At 45.0% G+C, this 22,597-nt stretch overlaps 1 protein-coding gene across 4 annotated transcripts in view; it reads left to right on the top strand.

Annotated features, from left to right (window-relative positions):
• The first annotated feature begins 7,108 nt into the window (after positions 1–7,108).
• MB21D2 (Mab-21 domain containing 2) overlaps positions 7,109–22,597 on the top strand; it is a 101,827-nt gene continuing 86,338 nt past the window's right edge. Inside the window, exons 1-2 of one of the 4 annotated variants that reach the window (XM_081137731.1) lie at positions 7,284–7,373; positions 19,275–19,433. Coding sequence is in view for 2 of the 4 variants with exons in the window: in XM_081137728.1 (XP_080993854.1) it covers positions 7,163–7,373 (211 nt within the window). In the remaining 2 variants the exon portion in view is untranslated. Of the gene's footprint in view, positions 7,374–8,989; positions 9,184–19,274; positions 19,434–22,597 lie in introns of all 4 variants that reach the window. The other 3 variants (XM_081137732.1, XM_081137729.1, XM_081137728.1) reach the window with 3 other exon arrangements.

Genomic DNA, 22,597 nt, shown 5'->3' with positions numbered 1-22,597 from the left:
GATCCTAGGTCAACGCTCAACTGCTGAGCCACGCCCGGCCAGGCTCCCTATGCTTCTTTAATGTCAATGACTTTTATGCGGGACTATGATATCCTTGACCTTGCATGTATTTTTGTCATCACACGTGCCTGAATATTACTCACTGCATGATGACTGTAATTACTTTTATTACTAATCATGCTATCGTCAATTACTACCTGAGATTTATAAAGTTACTTTTTTCCAAAGCACTTAAAGAAAACCTAGGACCAAACTTCTTCCATATCATGGTTGTAAAGAGATAAAAGGATTCCTTAAGGCTTCTTGCCTAAACCACAATTCCTTGTCCCCAAGGGCTTTATAAGCCGGCTATAAAAGCCCATAAATAAATTCATGCTGCACCTGGTCTTCAGAACATTGAACCTTTGCTTCTAAGTTTAGGACAGGAAATTATTTTATAACTGTTTTGCAGCCTCTTATAAATGCTTCCTGGGGTGCTTTCTACAGACAGCCTTTGTTTCCCCTCATCCGGTGGGAAGAAGGATTTCTGGGGTCTGAACTTACCTGCTGAGCCCTGGCTGGGCCCTAAGGACCCAGAGGCCCTATACCAGGCTTTGCTTCATCGCCTGCCAGCAGAGAGTAGGAGGTTATTAGCCAAGATGTGCCAAGGAGGGGGCCTTAATGCACTTACAGATTCTCCTCTCGTGATTTCAGGCTAATTGTCAGATTAAAAAAAAAAAATTCTTGGAGCATCCTACTATAGAATGTCAAGTAGTGCAAGGATAGACTGGGGGAAAAATAAACAAGTAAATAAAATGTGTTAAGAAATTGTACTGAGCACAAGATTGCTTTATTTGTCTTTTTATGTCAGTCACAGTCTCAGAATGTCACGCCTGGGTGATACCTTATTCTGTGCATTTACACTTGAGGAGAAGAAGTTTCAGAGAAAGGGGAGGACTGTCCTCTGATCACGAAACCAGCTAATGGCAGAAGCCAGGCTAGAATCAGTCTCCTGACTTTCAGCCTACTACTTTTATCTGAATTTATTTATTCAGATAAATAAATAAATTTGGGGGGGGAGCCAAGTTTTTCAAACAAACTTGTTATAGTGCAGGATATGGAGAATCAGTTTTTGACAAGCTTTAGAAAACAAGCAGGCATTACTACCATCCCCCATGCCTGCTCAGAGAGCCAGCTTCTATCATCACAATGTGAGTGTGTAAATAAATGTGTTAAAGGGAAGACCTTTCATTTTCTTTTCCTGAGAGCTTCTCTGAATGCAATTTGGGTGTGGAATATGTGTGAGATGTCTGGGGCACCACAGCATTTCTTTGTATGGGGTAGAATGAAATAGCCTGCTAGAATTGGACAGTAGAAAAGCCAGAAACAATGAGATCTGTTTCTATTTTAACCCTAGAAAAAGAAAGATACAACCCTTGATCATGGGACCTTATGGGAACATGGATATAAAACACTTTGTATTTAGAGTGCAAAACACACTTCTGTTCTGAGGCGGATGTTTGTAGGGAACTAGCTCTCAATTATTACACTCACTGAAAAAGAATCATAGAGTCGTAGCTTCTCAGAGCTGAAAGTCACCTCCGGAGCCAGAGCCTACGGCCCTTACCAGCTCAGGAACTCCCTCAAGTGAAAGCCTGACAGATGAGTAACAGGGCTCTGAACACCTCCTGTGACGGGGAGTTTATTCATTCATGAGGCAGCATGTTCTGTGCACCGTGGCTCCCATTGTTAGAAAATGCTTCCGTATCCTGGGCTGAAGCCTGTATTTTTCTAACTGCCACATCTCTCCTGGTTCCACCCTCTATAGTCACCCCTCAAAAAATATAAATTAATTTCCCCTGTTATGGCCTTTTGTTTAATTGCTCACAGGAAAGCAAACCACACATCTCTAGTCTTTATTGACAAGATATTGTACCCTCTGCACCTGCCCCAGTGCCCAAGGTACATATAAGGCGGGATATGAATTGGTGTAGAGAACCCACCGCCCAGACTTTGGCAAGTTCAAGGGCTGGAAGAGAATGGAGCTACGTGAGAGCATCGGTGAGAGGGTGTCCAGTTCCCCCTCAGTGAGGTGAAGGCTTTCCTATAGGAAGAGGATTTCTAGAGCAATTAATCAATTTGCTTTTTCTTGCCTGATGTGTAGAGGTCAAGACGACTGGATTTCCCCCAAAAGAAAGAGAATTGAAAATTTGGACTTAAATTTTTTTGTTATTTTCTCACATAGTTTATTGAGCAAATGGCCTGAGCTCAGATTTTAAGGTAGCAAAAAGAGGAACAAAAGGCTTTGTTTGCCATTGTGGAACTTGAATTGAGCTTTGGAATCAGACTGTATATGTGAAACGCTGGGCAAAGTGTCAAGTTCTCCAAAGAGATTGTTGGTGTCTTTCTGGATACTCTGGCTGCTAACAACTGTCAGTAAAATTTGATGAAAAGAACCTGGGTCATAAATCAAAAGACCTGAGTTTGGGAACTGAGCCAGCCACCTGGTTCATTCATTTACTCTTTCATTGATCAAACATTTATTGAACAACTACTATGTTCAGACCCAGTGAGAGGTACTGGTTATACATCTATGATCAAAATAGACACGGTATCTGCACACATTAAGCACACATGTTTGTTAAAGAGACAGGTAAATAATTAGACAGCTACAATAAAGTCTGAGGAAGAGCCATGAGAGTCCAATGGTGATGAGAGCCTACATGACCTAGACTTTGGTATGTGGGGTAGAGTTGGTTCAACAAAAGCTATTTGCCAGAAATTACATCTAAATAGAGAGCAGAAGGATGACAATTATTAGCTGTTGAACTCTGAAAGATTACTATCTCTCTGAACTTCTGTTTCTTATCTCTAAAATGGGAATAACAATAACAGTCCAGACTAACCTGCTTTTCTAGGAGGGTGTGATGACCAGATAAACAACACATTTTTATGATAAGTGCTTTGTTGAAACCTAAAATGCTCTATCATTTTCAGGCATAACAAATTGTAAATAATTGCTATCAGATGTTATTGCCAACCCTAGAATCTATTTTTTTTTTTTCCCTTTCTTCTTTTGTAGATTTGGCTCCCCTGAGAATAACAGGAGTAGAGAACCAAATGACAGATTTGGGTGGAGAGATTTATATTGCTACACTTTCTTCACAGCTAAACCATGCATACCTTCACTGTTGGGAGGGGTGGAAAAAGGTGAACCATGTGAATGCGACAGAGAGGATGGGCTTCACTGGAAGCTCAGCTTGTTAGACTGCAATAGCGAGTCAGGAGACTTATCCCCACTGTCCTGGGAACCCCACTGATATTACAACTGCCTAATCTCACCAGAGGTAAAATTGCCCAACTTGCCCAAAACAGGGCTGTGTGCACCTGTATGGCTTGGTGAGATAACAAGGGGATTCAGCTCTAGTCCTGATTATCCACCTACTGGCGAGAAAAAGCAGTAGCCAAGTAATTCCAAATGTCAGCAAGTCCTGGTTTACTGAAATTTAACTTTCAAGTGCAATGAGTGCATTTTGCCCACTCTCCTCTTTTGATTTCATTATGATTCTGGTTAAATTCCATGGCATTTTTCATGTCCCCTCTGATGGTCTGGAAACACCATAAATCTTTACTAAATTTGAAGCTAGCATGAAAAATAGAAAGAGCACTGTCTCTACTACTTATGCAAGTTCCCTTCTCCTTTCTGGCCTCGGCTCTCCTATCTGCAAAATGAAGGTGGAGGGTAAAATGTATCCCTCAAGTGCCTTCTGCTGTTACCATTCCACACGTCTATGATGTTTGCCTCTCTTTTCCCTGCCCACATTTTCAAATCATAAGAAATTCTGGCCACTTTCTTTTGTTAGACTTCTTTTGAAAATGCAACTGCCCTTGAAGGCCAGATCTTGAAGCCTGGGCTGCTATTTAAATCTGTCTGACCAAAGAAACCTTGTTTAAAATTACATTTTGTTAATCCATCATATGGTTGTGGAACTTACTATTTTTAATACATGCTCTGCACAGTCCAGTTATTCATGGCTGAGAGTTTACCACAGAACTTTAGAGCTGTATTTAAAAACAAGCAGCTCCAGAGAAGCCAGAAGAAGGCTTCTTTCACAGGCTGATAAAATTTGGGAGTGGAAAGTAGAGGGGTAGTCCTACCTGTGAGTGGGACAGCAGTTTGGAAAGGCAGAGTGTTTCTTTGGTCTGTTTCATCCTGCAGGACCAAGTCACAGAAAACCTATCTTAGTGCTCATTCAGATGGTCGACTCCATTGACCTTTCCTGCATCATTTGTCAAAACTCTAGAAATGTGCACTTTTATTACAAGACCAAGACACTCTTTAATCTCTTCTAATAATTATGCTCTCTCTCTCTCTTCGCTTTTCCATTACCCTTCTTTCTCTTAGGCCATATGACATACACAGGGAAAAAATGGCATGAAAATAGAAGCACTTAGTTAAAGTCAAGCAGAAATACTTATAACAGCTCCTAAGTGATTGTTGGGAGACCATAGATAACTTACATTAAGATATTTAACTGTAGCAGATATCACCTAATGCTGGCTTCCTGGACTTTGAGGGATGGTGTTAGTTTGTTCATTCATTTATTCAAGCATATTTATTAAGGTTATAAGATGGGCCAGAAACTCTGTTAAGTGCAGTGTTTACAAAGGTCAAGAGACATAACACTTGCCCTTGAGGAGCTCATAGTCTAAGGGCCCAGAGGTTAAAAAGTCTCCCAAGAGACCAATTCAGGAAATTATGGTTCCTGTCTTATTTTGCTTACTTAATAAGGGATATTTATACCATTTTATCAGAGTTCTAAAGAGCACATAAAAGGTATTTAGTTAACTATTCAGTACATTCTCTAAATATACAGGTTCATGGAAGGTCAATGATTCATAGAATTCCGATATGGCTGATGGAGTATAGGACTGACAATAAAGAACAGAGACCACTGACTCACTCATTCAAAACATTCAAGAACTAGGGCTTGGGCACAATCAGAAGACTTCCTGCTAACTATTTTCTATGAATATAGATATCACAAGAAAAGTAGAAAATGGGAGGAGCAATGCCTCACTCATGCTTTTGGAAATTAACAAAAAGTGCTTTGACCTTTTTGCCTGAATTATTTCAAATTGTATTACGTAGGGTGGAGGTTGTTGCTTACATGGGTAAACGAAGATCCTTCTGATTCATGTAATGACTGTGCCTCAGCCAGCTGTCTCCCAGATGGATTGATCATGAGAGAAGCATTGGCAGCTGGGAATGGATCAATTTTTGTTGACGTTCCAACCACTTGTATAGCTTCTGCTACTGCCCAATTAATGGTAATACCCTCTCAGATGAAAAGTCATGGCAGTGCAGCAGACCTGCAGAAACTGGACGTTTTAAGAAGCTACCTCATTAGTCCACTAGCATTTACCTGGGCATATGTATCCCCCTTCTTTAATATTGAGTGGGTGAGAAAGCTTGTTTCAAAGAGAAGGATACCAAAAAGCAAAATAAATTAACTAGTTATGCCAAAGTTCTTCACACATTATTTGACTCAACAAATATTGAGGATCCCGGTGCAGGGCTAATTGCTGTGGGAAAAAAGTTTATTACAATAGTAGCAGTTAACATTTAAGTACTGTACTTACTGTGTCAGGCATTGCACTAAGAGGTTTACCCACTTTCTCTCTCATGTAGTCCTTAAAACAATCTATGAGACAGGAATTATTATCTGCATTTTATAGGGGAAGGCATGGAAGATCCTGGACTAATTTCTTGGTCTAACAAAACAGTGTGTATTGTTGGCCATGAGAACCCAGGTACAAAAATAAGTAAGGTACTACATAAGTCAGGGACTGCAATCTAGAGAACAGATGGATATTGAGGAATTACCTTTGTCTCTAAGAACCAATAGGCCTCCTAAGTGTTTGAGTCAAAAACCTCATAAACACTATCCTATTCGAGCCAAAGCACCTTGACTTAGATGGAACCTGCCTTGTCAAATAAGTATAATTCCACTGCAGGAACTACGCCCTTTGGCTTATCACTGACCACCAGATTCTGGCACGCTGCCTGGCAAACAGTGGGTTCTCAAACTGTATTTACTGAAGGAGAGAATTTTCACCTCGTCATTTGACATTCATTGGAACCTGGAACAATTCATCCTGTTTCCCCTCCCCCACACCCACACCCACACCCACACCCACACCCACACCCACACCCACACCCACACCCACACCCCACTTTCGTTTCCCCAGCTTTATGTTGGAGCAGACTGAATCTTATTGGCTTATTATATGTTAAGTTGAATGAGATATTATCCAGGAAAATTAATTACCTAGGGCAAAGGTAAGGGATACTTTAGTGGCTAATTTCTATTATGAGTTTATATAGGGGTGGCGTGGGCACTCTCTTTTTTGAGGCTCTTAATCCTATCTTGTTTGGCAACCTATTCAGAAAAGGGAAGAAGACTGGTTTCATAATCCTTAAGGCAAGTTCCTTCACCACCTAAAGACACTGGGGTTCTTGAGATGGAAATTCTCCCGTAGAGATGTCCTCGCCCAGAATACCGCCCTCAAAATCAGGTTGAGGAAGACTCCTTTCTCCTAGGATGCGCTCGGCAAGCCCTGCTCCCCAAGCGGGGGGAGGCGGCGAAGGAATAGGTCCGCACTTCGCACGTCGGCAGGAGCACGGATTGCCAAGTGGCATCGGCGCGCAGACCTCGGTCATTTATTTATTCCTCTCTCCACTGGGTGCGCTGTCCCTTTAAATGGGGACGCTGTTGCTGGCTCCGTAACGCGGAGCCGGCAGCTTGTTGATTTCAGAGCTGGTGAATTTCACATTGTTTCCACTTCACTTTCCCAGCCCTGGAGGAGGCTCCGGTCGGCCGGACGGCCGCGGTCGCCGCCGCCAGCCAGGGGCAAGGGAGGGCAAGGACCTGCAGTGCCGGGGCCGGCGTGGGGCCGCAGGAAAGGGTGTCGGGGCCACCCTCGCACCCTCGCTGCAGCGCAGCTCCTTCCGAAGCCGGGACGCCCGGAGCGCGCCGAGCCGGGACCGCCCGCCCTCCAGCCCGCCCACGGTCCCGGGCCACCGCCGCGGAGCCCGCGAGGGGAGGAGGCCCCGGGGGGCGGGGTGGGGGGCGGGGTGGGTGCCGCCGCCGCCGCGGAGCTGCTGCTCGGCGCGTTTTGCATGAAGATGGCGGCTCCCACCGCCAGCAAGGCAGCCTCTCTGGGCTGTAACAACAAGCCGACGTTCCCGGAGCTGGATTTCAGGTCCGGAGCTCGGGTGGAGGAATTGAACAAACTCATCCAAGAATTCACGAAGCACGACCAGCGGGAATACGACGACCAGAGAGCGCTGGAGATTCACACAGCCAAGGATTTCATCTTTTCCATGCTGGGTAAGAAGGAAAAGGGGGAGGTGTGGGCGAGTGATGGGAGCGGGGTCGAGCCCATTCCCCCTCGCGCTCTCCTCCCCCTCGGTTCCCTGCGCAGAGCCGGGCGCCGGGGCACGACCCGCCTCCGTCCCGCTTCTGCTCCCCGCGGCAGGTGGAGCTCCCTTAGCGCCCCACCTCACTATACTTTGCTCGGGGTCCCTTTCCCCCGTTCACTGGCTCTTTTGTTAATTTCTCACCGGCCAGCGCCGGCGGGCAGGTGGCGGGATCCTGGTGAAGGGTGTCACGGGTGGGGACCCCTGGGAGCGGCGCGGTCCAGGTGGGACCGGCGGCGCCTCGCAGTCGGGGGTTTGGCCCCGAGGCTCGGACCTGCGCCTGTCCAGCGCCGCTCCGCGGGTCAGGTCCTGAGCTCGGACACGGGGATAGCTTGGGGCTCTGGCTCGGCGCGCGAGCGACAAGTTGCTCCTGTGGTCCTGCGGCGCGGCGCTGTCATGCCAGAGCCCTCGGCGGCCAAACTTGTTGGGGGTTCCCTCGTTACCCTCTGGAGCAGGCTGGGCGCCCGGAGTTCTCGCCGCTCCGATCTGCAGACCGGCTTCCCCGTGAGCGGTCGGAAGCATTTCCGGTGCTTCCCCCGGGCTCCGGCGGAGCTCGTCATTCCCAATTCCCCGGCCCCGCGGGGCGCCGGCCCCTCCTCTTTGTGTGCTGGCCGCGAGGGGTGCCCTGAGATTCGAACCTCGGAGGCGTTGGGGGGTTAGGAATATGCCGCCCGCTGCTACCCCCAGCCCCGCACCTGCAGGTCCTCGCCCTGACGGTTGAATGGGGCGTGAGAGAATGGAGCCTGGCCTGGGAGACCGACCCCCTCGGGTGTCCCGTGGTTCGGGTGCTGCTGTGGGGTGTAGTGAGAGTGCCCGCCGCGGGAGCCGCCTCGCAGCTCGCGGCCCCACGGTGCCACCGTGGCCGGCGCGCAGCGTGTGGCCTGGCGGTTAGCATCGCGCGGAACTGGGGTCCCGAGGGTGGCGCTGCCCTGACGCGGGTCTCTCCCTGCGCTCTCCACAAATGCAAGCTCGCCGGTTTCCCAGGCAGTGGAAATTTTGACTGAAGGGGGAAGACGGAGCTCTTGGCTTTCTCCGGACAGCTACTTGGATTTCTGTGTCTGTTGCTGCCGGTTCTATTGTGGGGTACCTTTTCCCTCCACGGTTTTCTTCCTCCCCACAGCCCAAGTGGCGGGTAATAAAATTGAACTTGCGGACTCCAGGAGTGATGCTTTCAGAAGTTGGATAAAGCGTGATAAAACTTGGGGCTGGATTTTACCTTTTGGTCCACACTCCCCACGTGTATCCTAGATTGTGTTTGCGGTTGAAAAGCTCTCTATTGATTTGACCGTGCCACTCTTGAGATGAAATGAAGATGATTTTGTTGTTTAACACAACCGCTGAACTTGGTGGGAGTGAGCTTCCAGAGGGAAGCCTACAAGCTTACAAAGTACCAGATCTGAAAACCAGCACAGTGATTCTCAGGAGGGGGGGACACACAGAGAAGGTTCAGAGCAGTTATTTAAGTTGCTTGAGGATGGCTTTTCTCTTTGACACAAATAATGGAAGTCTGACATTGTGTTGTTATAGCCCCTGCATCAGTTCCGATGTTTCCTGCCCTACGTCGTTCACTGGAAAAAGATGCTGGGTCACCACCAGTCAGGATAGTTTGGGAACAGAAAATGGGAGAATGTGGGGAGGGGTAAGTTTAAATGCCCAGCACATCAGGAACCTCTGTGCTAACCCCACGGCTGATACACTGATTGAGCAAAGCCTTTACCCAGGTATGAAGGGTCTCTTATTCCTGGGTGCTTAATTTACAAGTGTGTTTAATGGCATGAGTGGCATTGTGTTGACAGGTGAACTAAATTCTCCTTTCTTCCTTTTTACTCAGTTGACCTTGCAAAAGACATCTTTCTTGCCCCCTGGGAATTTGATAGTTCCACCTGCAGGAGAAAAATCAGGAAAGTGTGTCATTTAAGCCTTCTGCCCTCTGGACACTAGAAGGCAGATGGTGAAATGAGCTTGCCTGTGTGTGGTGCTGCATTCATTTGTGAGTTCCTTGCTTTCCCTTAATGAGGTGTTGGCCGCTCTAGACAACTGAAGGTTTGGAGACAGCAAGGGTCCCCGTGTGGATTTACTTTTTCTAAAGCAGATTTTCGCTTGGCTTAAAACCCAAAATCTCTTTTTGTCACTTTGTTTCACTTGCCACAGCCTTGAATCTTTCATGAATATTCGAATGAGGTATCTTAATGACCCTCAGCTTGTTAAGGTACCTCTGGGGTGGCACCAGGCCTTTATTTCTTGGAGTTATGGGGGCAGGGGCGCATCCTCTTGGCTTTGTTCTGCCTCTGAGCTGTACCTGAGGATTGTCAGCAGCTTAAAAACATTATTTCCCTCACACAGAATGAAATGGCAGAGCAAGCCTCTTTCCTGGAGCTGTGGATGAGCTATCTCTGTTTTTAGGCAATTGGCAGCCACTCTTTATGTACGATTGTTAGTCCTGACTGAAGCCCACCCCCTCCACCCCTCAGCTTCCCAACCCCTTTTGTTATTTCTAGTTTGGAGGCAACTATGTGCAGAAGAGCAAAGTGGTGGTAGACATTTGTCACAATCAGTGACCTTTCAGCAGCAAGAAACTCCACTGCCCTGTTTAAGCTGGGTTCTGCATAGACTGCAGAGTTGATCAGAATCTGCTGGTGGTCACTGTAATCTCCGTGGCCTGTCCTGACATTCTCTGTACAGAGATTCCGATTCTTTCGGAGACAGGTATTATCTGGAATCATCTAGACTCCTTATTTCTCTACACCTTGGTCTTTGAGGAGAGTGATTGCTGTTATATCTGGTTAATATTTGAGAGCCCAGATTGTGTGAGAGGCTGACAGTGCATAATACATACCATTTATCAAAATTCAGGGAAATTGCCAGAGTTCATTAATGTTTTAATAATATTTAGTATTTGCATAATGTCTCCGCCAGCTCCTTTGTTATCTTCATTCCCTGGTGAGGTCGGGTGGAGACTGGTTGTGTCCCCTGTTGCAGAACAGGGGCTATGCAGAAGTTAGAGAAGCCAGGAGCGAGACAAGTAATCACTTAGACTGCTTGTAGTCTGAATGAATGGTCAGTACCATGGCGTGATTGTTAGATAGCTATAATTTACTGCTTGTCTTCCCTATGCCAGGAACTTCATATAACCTTAGGAGCAATGTTTTCCCATTGCACAGATGAGGATGTTGAAATTTACTGGGGTTAAGAATCATCCAGGGCCCTATGGCTAATAAATGGTAGCGATCTTGCTAAAACACTTATTGGCCTGACTCTGACATGTTCCTCTCCTACTTGAGACTATTTATAATAGATGCATTAAGACCAGAGGAAGGCCTTTGTTTAAAAAAGTACTACTGTTGCTTCTTTCAGGATTTTGTTTCTGATATCAGCTATAAATATTAGGATGATCCAAGCAGCATCTGATGTGATTTCTGGAGCCGTCTGAGTTGCAGTATTTTATTCCACAATAAAATGACTTGTTTGAATTTCTGGTTAAGAAAATGATGGCCATTATAATAAAATGTTAAAATCTCTGACAATTCCACTTTGCCTCTTGCTGGCTAAGCGGTCTTAAGTTCTTTCATCTACTAAATATGAATAACAGTAATGCATCATTTCAGAATTATGTGTGAATGTGAAGTTACTTTGTAAACTGAAAAAGAATGTATACATGATTTTAATATTTATTTCAAGAAATGGACATTATTAGGAAATCTAGTGAACTTAAACTAGAATTATATCTACAGTTTGGTATCAGAAAAAACTATGGAGTATGAGTAGAGGCGGCCCAGGAGAATATAGGCTCTGGCTACAGCGGGCATGATTAATTCTAACATGCATTGTCATTTGTTAAGCTCATACTGTGTGCTGGCCATTGTGCTAGCTACTTTGCACAAATCCATTAGTTCACGTAATTTTCTTCCAACAACTTCGTAAGGATAAATATCATGCCTATTTTGGAGGTGAAGTAGGTGAAGTATTATCTCCTTTTTAAGATGAGACACTGAGGCTCAAAGAAGTCTAGTTCTTATGCCAAGGTCATACAGAGTTTGAATTTGAACCCAAGTGGTTGTGTTCCTTCCACTGTACTAGTAATCAGTTTCTTTCCCTCTTGGTTCAGACAACCAGAAAGGCCCCCTCCCTGGGGATTGCTGCCCTCAGTAGCCTGCTTAGCCTCTAGGAGCAGGGAAGGTTTCTCTTTGTCTATCTCGTTCTTTCCCTCTCTTACTTTCATGCATTCAACAAATATTTACTGAATGTTACACTGCCTGCAAGCAGTATGCAGGTTCCTAAGGACGAAATAGTGAGCCCAAGCTGGAATTCATATGGGCTTTTGGAGACCCTTCTCTCCTTTCTGGCTACCAACTTGAGGAATATAGTTTTGCTGGCTCTTGTCTCTTTTCAGGCCCATAAATACCACATGGCCGCTTTTAAGTTCTAAACTTACGGTGTGGTACTTTGGAGTGATGCTGGACCTACCATGTTTTTAGACACTTCCTGTATCTTCACACTAGGTCATTTTGAAGCCCTGTTTTTCCGGTGTTTGAATGCCACTTTTCTCTTAATTCATTCAGCAATATTTATTTATTGAGGGACTTTATTGCGAATCACTGCTTGGTGGGCCTCCAAGTCTTGATAAGTTCTTTAGAGTTCAAATTGCTAATGTGCTGTATCTGTATGATGCACAAGATCATCTGTGAAGCCTATTCCAGCTCTGACAACATTATGCATCTAGGGCAGGGAGGCCCCTCAGAACATTTATTTTTGCTGCTAGTTTGGGTTGATTTCATTTCACCTCCATGGCTCTGGGCAGTTGCTGCCCTTTGTTTTGACAGAAGAGCCCTAGATTTGTTGATGATCCTGGTCTTCCCCGGATGTCCTCGTGTTGCCCACTGGATAATGCATTGCTCTAGATTAGACTGGGACCCTTTTATATTCGCAGAAATGTTAGATTCCCTCTTGTCAGGCTGAGAATTGTCATTGAATGTTAGCTCTTTAGATTCTCTTTGAGCTTTTTAACAATTCAGAATCTCTGGTCCCATTTCAGATCTACTGAATCAGAATCCCTAGGATCCCCAAACTGGCTGCTCAGCACCCTGGCATCTTGTCCTGTGTTTTACCTGATGTGCATTCCCTGTTCAGTAGAGCTGCTCCTAGCGCAATGAGCATGGTCCCACTTGACTTTTGAGACTAGAACCCGACTGCTGAGCCTAAAGAGCAGATATGTCTACTGGCTCCTGGAACTGGAGTCCTCCACCCAGGACAGAGGTGGGGAGGTGTAGTGATTGAGATGATTAGAGGGTACCCTGTATCAGAGGTTGTAATAGGGCTTTACATCATCGTATCATTTAACACTTGGAAGTAAAGGACTATGCAGAACAATAGGATTTGAAAAATTCAGGAGTTTCCTAAGTTTACAAGCAAGTAAGTGGCATAGCTGGGACAGGCTAATGCAACCCTTGCTTTTAACAATGACACTAGTATTATTGCCCTCAGGAGTGGGAAGAGACCTGGATTCTAGCCCTGACTCTTCCAGTTACATGCTGTGTGACTTTGGGCAAGTCACTTAACAAACTTTGAGCCTCGGTTTCTGAATATGTAAGTTGGGGCTAATAATTAGTCATGTGTCGCTTAACAATGGGATCTGTTCTGAGAAATGCATCGTTGAGTGATTTTGTCATGCAAACATCATTGAGTATACTTATAAGAAATCTAGATGGTATAACCTACTATACACACCTAGGCTCGATGGGTAGCCTGTTGCTCCTAGGCTTCATATCTGTATATACGTTACTGTACTAAATACTGTAGGCAGTTGTAGCGCCGTAGTATTTGTGTATCTAAACATACCTAAACATAGAAAAGGTACAGTAAAAATATGGTCTAAAAGGTGAAAAGTGGTATACTTGTATAGGGCACTTACCATGAATGGAGCTTGCAAGACAGGAAGCTGCTCGGGGTGAGCCAGTGAGTGAGTGGTGAGTGAATGTGAAGGCCTGGGACCTTCCTGTGCACTACTGTACACTACAGTGCTTTAGAAACGCTGTACAGCAGCATCACTGCAGACACGTGAGAAATGCATTGCACTACCACGTAACAACAGCTATGACGTCACTAGGTGAGAGGAATTTTTCAGCTCCATTATAACTATGGGACCACCATTGACTGAAATGTCCTTGTGCAGCACACGACTACCTACCTTATGCATCCAGGAACATTAAATTCTGAATTTGAAAAGTTTTGTGCAGCACAAAGGAAGGACATGTCTGAGTTCTAGTACCAGCTCTATTTTGTACTGTATGGTGTGTGTGACCCTGAATAAAGTCTCCTAACCTCTTTTGGACCTCTTTTTGCCCATTTTCCAATTACAGAAAATACAAAGATGAAAGTAAAATCACTCCCAAATTCTAAATATGTTAATATTTTATGTACATTTTTCTAGACATCTGTGTTTATAAACATGCTTACACCCACTCATTCTTACATGCATAAAGTCTTACTAACAGTATTCTTATTGGGTATGTGTTCTTTGGTAAATTCATCAACATGCTCACATCTACCATACTTTTAAAATGAAGCTATAACTTGAAACCTGTGGAAAGATGTTCTCCTAGCTTCTTTCATTCCTCTTTTATTCCACAAGAAGATACTGTTCTGGAACTTAGAGCACATTCTGTGATTTAATAACTGAGGATGATGAACCTTCGTATTGGTGACTTCTGAGGGTTTCAATGTCATCTCCTCGCTGTGTCTTTGTATGTTCAGCATGGTCATGTGACACTGACTATATTTCTCCCTTTCTTCCTTTGCTTAGGCTGTTTTCTCTATCAGCATTTCTTAACCTGGGTCCATGGAAACAACAGCATGGAGTCTATGAACTTGAATGAGAAGAAGCCATATCTTTATTTTCATTAACCTCTAACTGAAATATAGCATTTCCTTCCATTATAAAAGTAGGTAACAAAGCATAGTAGTACCTATGTCTTTCACTTTTGCTACCAACAGAAATCACAGATACTTTCATTTCACATTAAAGTTGTTACAGATATCTCAAAAAATCATTTATTGCTGCTTTGAAATTATGGTGGCTATTAGACTTGCTACTGGATTTTATTTACTGCATTCATGAATCACATGAATCACATGGTCCTCTATCACAAATTTATTCTTTAAATGCATTTTGTGTTTTAATACTACTTTCTTTGAGGTCCTGTGTAATTTCATCATATTCATTTAAAGACACTGTTTTTTGCTCGGATTCATTGGCTTTTCCAGCCTGTCAAGATATCTGTCACAGAGGTAGTTAAGAGTCTCAGCTTCTAAACACAACCTCTGACACCTTATCTCTGCTTTGTTTTCTTCTCCCAGCTCAAATGCCTCTTGACTCATGAAGATTTCCTCTCTCTCCAAGGAGAAAACAATTTACCTTTCCTCTGTTTCCTAACACCTGGTCCCCTTTTCTATCTCTTAGCACATTCTTTCTCATGCCCTGGGTTAAAGAATCCCTGGCTCATTTATCTTTGCAGCACCCACTGGGGTCATGTACACAGTAGGTACTCACAGTGTTGTGACTTGATTCACTTTAAAGGAGACCTTCTGTGTGAGCTTATTTCAGGCTGTATTTAAGGAATCAGCACTTTCTGACATTGTCTCTTTATGATTTTCCCTTTCCTTTAAGCCATGCTATATAGTCTTTGCTGGGGTCAAGAAAATCTTAATCTGATCTCCTTATGTGGTAGCAGAGTTTTTTCTGCCTTCCAAGAATAAGGTCCTTAAGACTTACCACAGGGCAATTTAAGAAATGTCCCAAGTGATTGCAATAGTGTGTTGACTGAGAGCAAACAGTGATTTGGGGAAATGTCCCTTTTCTTATAGACCTTGACTTTTCTTTCATAGGCACCTAGGGTACTTGTGGGCCTCCAGCATGCCCACAGGTGGGGCCTTATAGAAGCTATGACAAAGCATAAGTCATCTTTCCCCTGGAGGTGTTCCACACGCTTATCAGTCAACCTGCAAGTGTGCATATGCCTACTCTGGAATCCAAATTATAGTGATACTTTATTATGATAAACTACTATCATGTGCCCTCAATAACCCACCTTTGTACAGTGCTTTACAGATTACAGTAAATATTCACATCTGGTATGGCATGGTATTCTTTGGACAGGCCTTTGAGAAAGGTTGTGTAGGAACTATTAACCCACATTGCAGATGGGATTAGTTTTGAGACTTGGAGGTGATGTGACTTAGTGGGAGGTCTAAAGTAAGTCATAGAACAGGATCCACCCAGATCTGAGTGTCTCCTGCAGCACACAGCCTGCCCAGAGCTTTTGTAGGCTTTTTTACCCTCAGGCATCTTTCATGGGTTGCTGGGGTGAGTCTATATTCTCAGACAAGGCCAGCGTAGCACCTTTCATTCCTGTCTGGGTTTTTCTGCCCTCCCCCTGACCACAGGTATATAGCCCTTGAGGCTGATTGACTATGAAATGGGTAAGTACATGCCCTGTAGGTATGCATTCTCCACATCTGATTGCTAGGCCCTGCCCAACTAGTTCTTAGGGTCCCTGTCAGTTTCACAATGGACTTGGGTAAGCACTTGGCAGCTGAGTCATTTCTTTAAGGACAGTTTATAATTATGCCATTATGAGGCCCTCTCTCCAGGAAACAGCTATCTGTTTTTTTGTCCACTTAAGTGCCTTTTCATGAATTCCCTCTATACAAGATAAAGAAACAGATAACTAGGGCCAGTGCCACTGTGGATAAAGCTGACATGGGGAGCTGTTGTTCAATTTTGTTTATTTTTTATATATTTTTTCTCAACACAAGAAGCCATGATTACTCTTTGTGAAATGAGTTAAGTTAGTAGTGGGAGTTGGTGTAAGTATTGTTTAGGTTTTTGTTTCTTCTAACAAGTATTTGTATATCTACAATGTGTGTAGAATGGTGTGAAGGATTCGGTCATTTATAAATTCATTCAACACATGTTGCAGTGCCTGCCATGTGCTAGTGTAATTACTGTGATACAATTACTAGATAAGTGCACAGTGTTGAATCAGAGAAGGAAGGTCACTATGTCTATAGGACTTCTGTTCTCTGGGGGATTCAACAAGGATAAATTGGGATGTGTGCTATTAAAAAAACAAAGCACAGAGTGTGATGTTGGAGGTTAACTGGTAGGATGGAGTGAAGACCCTTCGAGAAGGCCTCTCTAAAAGACATTGAAATGGAAGGGCAAGAAGGACCTGGCCACCTGAAGATTAGATGGAAGAGTATTCCAGGTGGACAGGACAGCATGTGCAGAGGCCCCAGGTGGGCTTCAAGCTTTCAGGGCTGCTTGAATGATAGCAAGTCTCATTTGGCCTCCACAAAGAGGAATGGTCTGTGTTCGGATTAGGCCCGGGGTGGAAAGAATGGGCCGCTTTCCTTGGAATGAGTGGCCTTCTTGCAGGTGAAGGTTTTCCATGTGGGGCCACCCTTTGGCTTGGCTCTTGTTCAGGGCATTCAGGGATTGGTGGGGAGGGAAGCGGTGTTGGAAGGTTGGGTTACAGATCCTCAGAAGGCCCTTTGTAGTCATGTGATTCTCTGATTTCACCTGATAGCCCTAGGCTAGAAGCAGTGAGTGCTACATTAGATCATTTATGGGTCAAACAGCAGTTTTCATGGGACAACAATAAGCCTTTTATCTAGTCCTCTACAGTTTACCAGATACTTTTATATGCATAATCTGATTTTGACATCACAACAACCATATGAAGTAGGTTATTATTGTATCTGTCTTAACATAGGAAGACACTGATGGTCAAGAGAAGTTAAGTAACTCACTCAAGGTCACCAAAGGATCGAGGTAGGGTCAAACTCAAGTCCTTTAAAGGTACCCCAAATTATCTGTGTTACGCTAACCTAGAACCTTCTCCCCTACCCACCCACCCTGTCCCAGGGTGTGGAAGCAGGAGGATTTCTGGCCCAGAGGGAGGCAGGGAAGATCTGGAGGAAGAACCAAGTCAATAGGTTACAAGCCTGCGCATGTCTGTTATTGGTATTCAACTCCTAAGCACTTTTCTAGGCTGCTTCAAGATCATCCTTTTAGCAGCCGCAGCTGTTCTTATAGCAGCTGCTTGTGTGGATTGTGATTAATAAAGGAAACTCAACAGTTTTAACTGTGCCCTTGGTGTATGCAGCCTGCTGTCATCCAGGCTATGGCTCTGATTTGGAATGACATAATCCTACTGGCATCAGTGCCCAAGGGGCTCATAGCCCTGTTGTGAGAAGGGGTGGTCTGTCTAGATAGGAGCTGGTGAGCCAAAGGCCCACCGGGGACTGGACAATAGGGACAAAAAGAGTTTAAGGAAAACGAGAGTGGTGGGCAGCTCAGTAAATGCCAACTGGTTTTTGGGGTCAGAGTCAGGCACACCTGGGAGTGGGGGACGTGCACTGGGGAGTGAGACAACCTTTTACATCTATTTACCTTTTTTTTAAAAATCCTCAGCTGAGGATATTTTTTCCATTGCTTTTCAGAGAGAGTGGAAGTGGGGCCGGGGGGGGGGGGGCATCCATGTGAGAGAGACACATGGATTGGTTGCCTCCCGCACCCACCCCGACCAGGGCTGGGGATCAAGCCTGCAACCGAGGTACATGTTCTTGGTTGGAATTGAACCCGGGACCCTTCAGTCTGAGGGCCAATGCTCTAACCACTGAGAAAAACCAGCTAGGGCTACATCTTTTTTCTAAAAAGGGTCACTGCTCCCAGCCCCTGCCAGCTGTTCCTCCACTGCAATGCTATTAGAACAGATTGCCAGCACCACTCCTGGAGTTTCTGATTGAACAGGTCTGGGATTCAGCCCCAGGAATTTGTATTTCTAGTCAGTCTCCAGGTGATACAGCTGCTACTGGTCCAGAACCCACGCTTTCAGAACCATTGCTTAAAGGGGCCAGGGCTGATAGAACTTCAGATGTTTTAAGAGACACGATAAATCTGGTTGTTTATGGAAAATCTCCAGATTTTTAAATACTGAGAATAAAAATCAAATCTTAAAGGAACATATGTGGTCTAAAACTGCAGGTCAAACAGAACACTGTGGCTGCCAGTGTATCTCCTCTGATCTGAATACTTTTAGGGCAACCTTATGTGCCTGCTCTGGAAACTGAGACCCGGAGAGGAGCAGTGCTTTGGTTCATCCCATAAACACACAGCTAGTTTCGGGGCAGAATGATACCTAGAACCTAGACTTCCTAGCTCTCTGCCAAGTGCGTGTGTGTGTGTGTGTGCTGGTGTTAATCTTAGCATACTGTCTCCCAAGTATTCCCTTTGAATAGAAAACTATGTAACTTTGAAAATAATAACCACACTAGGCACAATTCTTAGTATGTTATACTTTATGTATTTAAACAATTAATCTTAATGCCAACCCGCTCAGGAAGGGTTACTCTTCCTATTCTTATTTACTGACAAGACTTCCAAAGCACAGAGAGGTTAAGTAATTTGCCCAAATTCACAGAGCTACCGGTGGAGTGGGGTTTGAACTCAGGAGGTCTAGGTTCAGGCAGAAAATAGCAAATCACTCTAAACCGTCTTTTTTATCTCATTAAAGAGGATCTTTTCCCCCTGCAAAGTGGAAGCCATTGATGGGAATGCTATAGTTTTAATGCTGCTGATGTTGTAGGCAGTTAGACAGACATGAGCAGAGCAAGGACTATGGCCAGGTACAGAAGGTCACCAGGGCAGAAAGCCCTGGGTGCCTAGCATAGGACAGTTGCTGGGTGGGACCTTGCCCCCAGGGTGTCCTTTCCTCCTGACCTTTCCTCTGTAGAGATAACATTTGGGCCTCAGTTGTATTTCAGCTCCAGGCCCAGAAAAGCAGCAAAACCAGCCTTGCTGACCTCAGGACCAGCTGCATTGAATAATGACCCCCAGCTCTGGTGCAGACCAATCAATCAGTGGAGACCACAACCCTGAAAAGACACACCTGGAAAGCTGCTGAATATTCAGGTCTTCCCCTAGGACCTCCCCTAAAATCTCCACCCTTACAACCCTTAGTTAAGACTAAGGACCCGGAGTGCTCTCCCTCCTAGGAGCACCCCTGCCTTCCCTTTCCCTTCACCCTCGCCCCGCCCCCCGCACGTTACCATTAATTTCCTGACCCCCAAGCTCCTGGGGCCCTTCCTTTGCCTCTATAACCTGTTCCTAAGCCCATTTCTTCTACAAATTACTTCTTCTACCTCTGTGATTTTATAAATAAATGTTCTCTTACAGTTGGAGTCTTGGCTCTGAATTCTTTTCTAGCCAGAACTGAAGTACTGAGCTTGCTGAACCCAGGTCCCGTCTGACCTCACTGGACTAACACCTTCTGCTGCCTACAACACTAGGAAACTTGGAAATGAGTTGGCTGGAATTCCTCCCTCCTCCATTTTACAGAAGGGGAAGCTGAGGCCAGAAAGGAAAGGGGACTTGATCATCCTGAACACTGGTCTTGCTTTTGGTCCGAGTGGAGGTTAGGGAAATGTCCAGCAAGTAACTGCTTCCTGAGACTCTTCACTCGGAAGAGTTTGCTCCCCAGGGAGGGTCTGCCTGGGTTTGAAGGAGGGCTTGTCCCTCCGAGAGGGCTGTGCTTCAAGGTAAGAACATGCCCGCTGCTCCAGAGCTGCCCGTGTAGTTTGAAGTTCTCTTAATTGCTGTAAGACAAAGGATCCTAGATGAACAACCCCATGGGTATAGTGTGTTTTTGGTCTGTGTGTTTGCTTTTGTCTTGATTGGCCCATCTCTCCCTCTCTGGTTTCTTTCTTTGAAGTGTCCTTTTCTCACGCCTGTGCTGTTTCCACAGCTTTGAGGGATCACGTCAAATATTTTCATCTCTGAACACTCTGTGTCTGTAATATGGAAGGTGGACTGCAGGACTCTGGGCCAGCCTATGGGTGGGAGGAGCTGAAGCTCCTTGGGCTAGAGAGCCTCAGGGACCTGAAGGGGAGCCAGCACTGCCTTCCCTTCTTGCTGCGGGTCTGAGAGCTCTGAGCCTGAGCAGGATTTAGAGTTGTAATAGGATTCAAAGCATTATAGTGGAGCTAAGCCACTGGGGATCTTCCTGAGATCAGTTCATCTACCCCATGATTTCATGGGTGGGGAAATTTAACCCCACAGTGGATAGCGACTTACTCAAGGTCAGACTGATGGTGGTAAGGATGACAAAGATATTGGGAAACTCTTCCTCACTGTTTGCCAGGTATTGTTCCATTGCTTTAGAATCATTAACTCATTTAATCCTCACAGCTTTAGAGATAAGGAAACTTTAGCAGTTAAGTCAATTGCTCAGGCTGGTGATAGAGGCTGGATTCAAACCTAGGCAGTCCAACTCTGTCCCTTGTACCTTTCTAAAACCCAAGTGCCATCACAATGCCAGGCTCTGTGTTGGTTGCTGGCATATAAACATGAGGTGATGCTAAACTTTGAGGGGGGTGATGGAAGTGTGGGAATAGCGGGCAGGGTGGAAAATATGGTGGTTTTACTGTCCTGGAAGCCAGGTGCCAATATGGATCTTGTGGCTCCTGGGCTAGAGTCTCTTCATTCCATCGTTTGGCCTTGGCAGCCCTCAGAGCAAACATTCGTTGGATGATTGTGGTTTTTGTTTATTGAAAGTCCTTTGTATGAAATCACATCTTACCACAGTCTTCATTTTGAAACTAAGAAGGTGTGGCCTAGCTAACTGATTGATTTAAGGCTCTCTAAAGGTCAACTGGGCCCTTGATGCTAAGTAAATTAGGGCAGTCTTATGAAAGCACAGGCTTTTTCCTTTCTCTCCTCCACTTCCCCCCCTTCCCCAAGTGGCTTTCATTCCAGATTTAGGATGTTTAATTAGAACATAGTTAATGTAGTCTACCATTGTGGGGAGAATGGGGAGCAGATCTTTTTTCAGTGAAAGAGGCCAAAATGTACTCTTAAGAAAGTTACTTTGAAATCAAAACTTATAAATTGAATTGGGTTTTATGTGAACTAAGGGATATGCCTCTTTAGTGCTGTGACTACTTTTGAAAAATGAGTGTCTGTTAAATAAACTTGTCTAGCTGCCCTCCTTTTTAAGGGCAGATGTTGGTACATTGACTTGTCTTAAAGCATTGAAGCACGTTGGCATCATGCTATGAAATCTGTTGTTGGGATGAAATAACTTCTTGAGATCTTAGTGCTGCTCATGATTCAGAGGCTTGGAATTGGAATGCTCAGAGAAGCCTCATTTCCAGCCTACTTACTCATGGTTTTCCTGCAATAAAAGATCAGTGGGAATGGAAACATCCTAGATTGGCAAACCCACCTGGACAACATAGAACTCATGGGGGGGAATTTTATAATCTCTGGTTCTTGGGGAAGAGGATTGGTGGGAAGTGATTTTACTAAGTATCTTTGTGGAATTCAAGACCAACCAACCCCTGTTCCTGCCTCCTGGATCCCTTTCTCTCTCTGGCTCAGAAACCGCCCCTGGGGATTAATCCCGCCCCCTTCACCTGCCATTTCTCCTTCGTTGCTGATTGCTTCCGAAACATTCATGCAGTATTCTCCATTCAAACCTTCAGCAGAGACCTTGGAGAACCTCTGTACAACAAGTCCTCTGCCAGGCAGGAGCAAGAAGGGCAACAGACCCTCATCTTGTTTTAAAAGTCTTAGGAGGAGGTGGACAATGAAGAAGAAGAAAAAAAAGTACAGATTATGATCAGTAACCTAAAGGAAAAAAGCAAAACAAAACAACAAGGGGCTGGGTTTGTCATTCCTTCTCCAAGTTGACACTGCTGGCCGCTCTCCTGAATTCTCCCCTGGCTTCCATATATGTCCCCATAAAGGACAGACCTATATTCTTTTGTCCAACCCTCCATAACTGCTTCTGTCTCTTCTCTCCTCGCACTTTCTCCAGCCTCCCATTTTACAGCAGTGTCTCTGCTGCCTCCCAAACCTGTGTCCATCTGGATCTCTTGGCTGCCTCTGGGACAGTTCCACTTGGATGTCCCAAAGATGCCCCAAATCAATTATCCAAGGGGAGTCTCTCTGTGCTCCAAACCTGTTCCTCCTTAGCAGCCACAGCACCATTCAGCGGAGTGCCCAAGACAGGAGCTTTACAGTCACCCTGAGCTTTCCCCTCACCTTCCTATCCCTGTGCTGGAGAGGAACCGAGG

The sequence above is a fragment of the Miniopterus schreibersii genome (assembly GCF_964146895.1).
Source record: "Miniopterus schreibersii genome assembly, chromosome: 5".
Lineage (NCBI taxonomy): Eukaryota > Metazoa > Chordata > Mammalia > Chiroptera > Miniopteridae > Miniopterus > Miniopterus schreibersii.
This window is presented reverse-complemented; position numbering and strand designations above follow the sequence as displayed.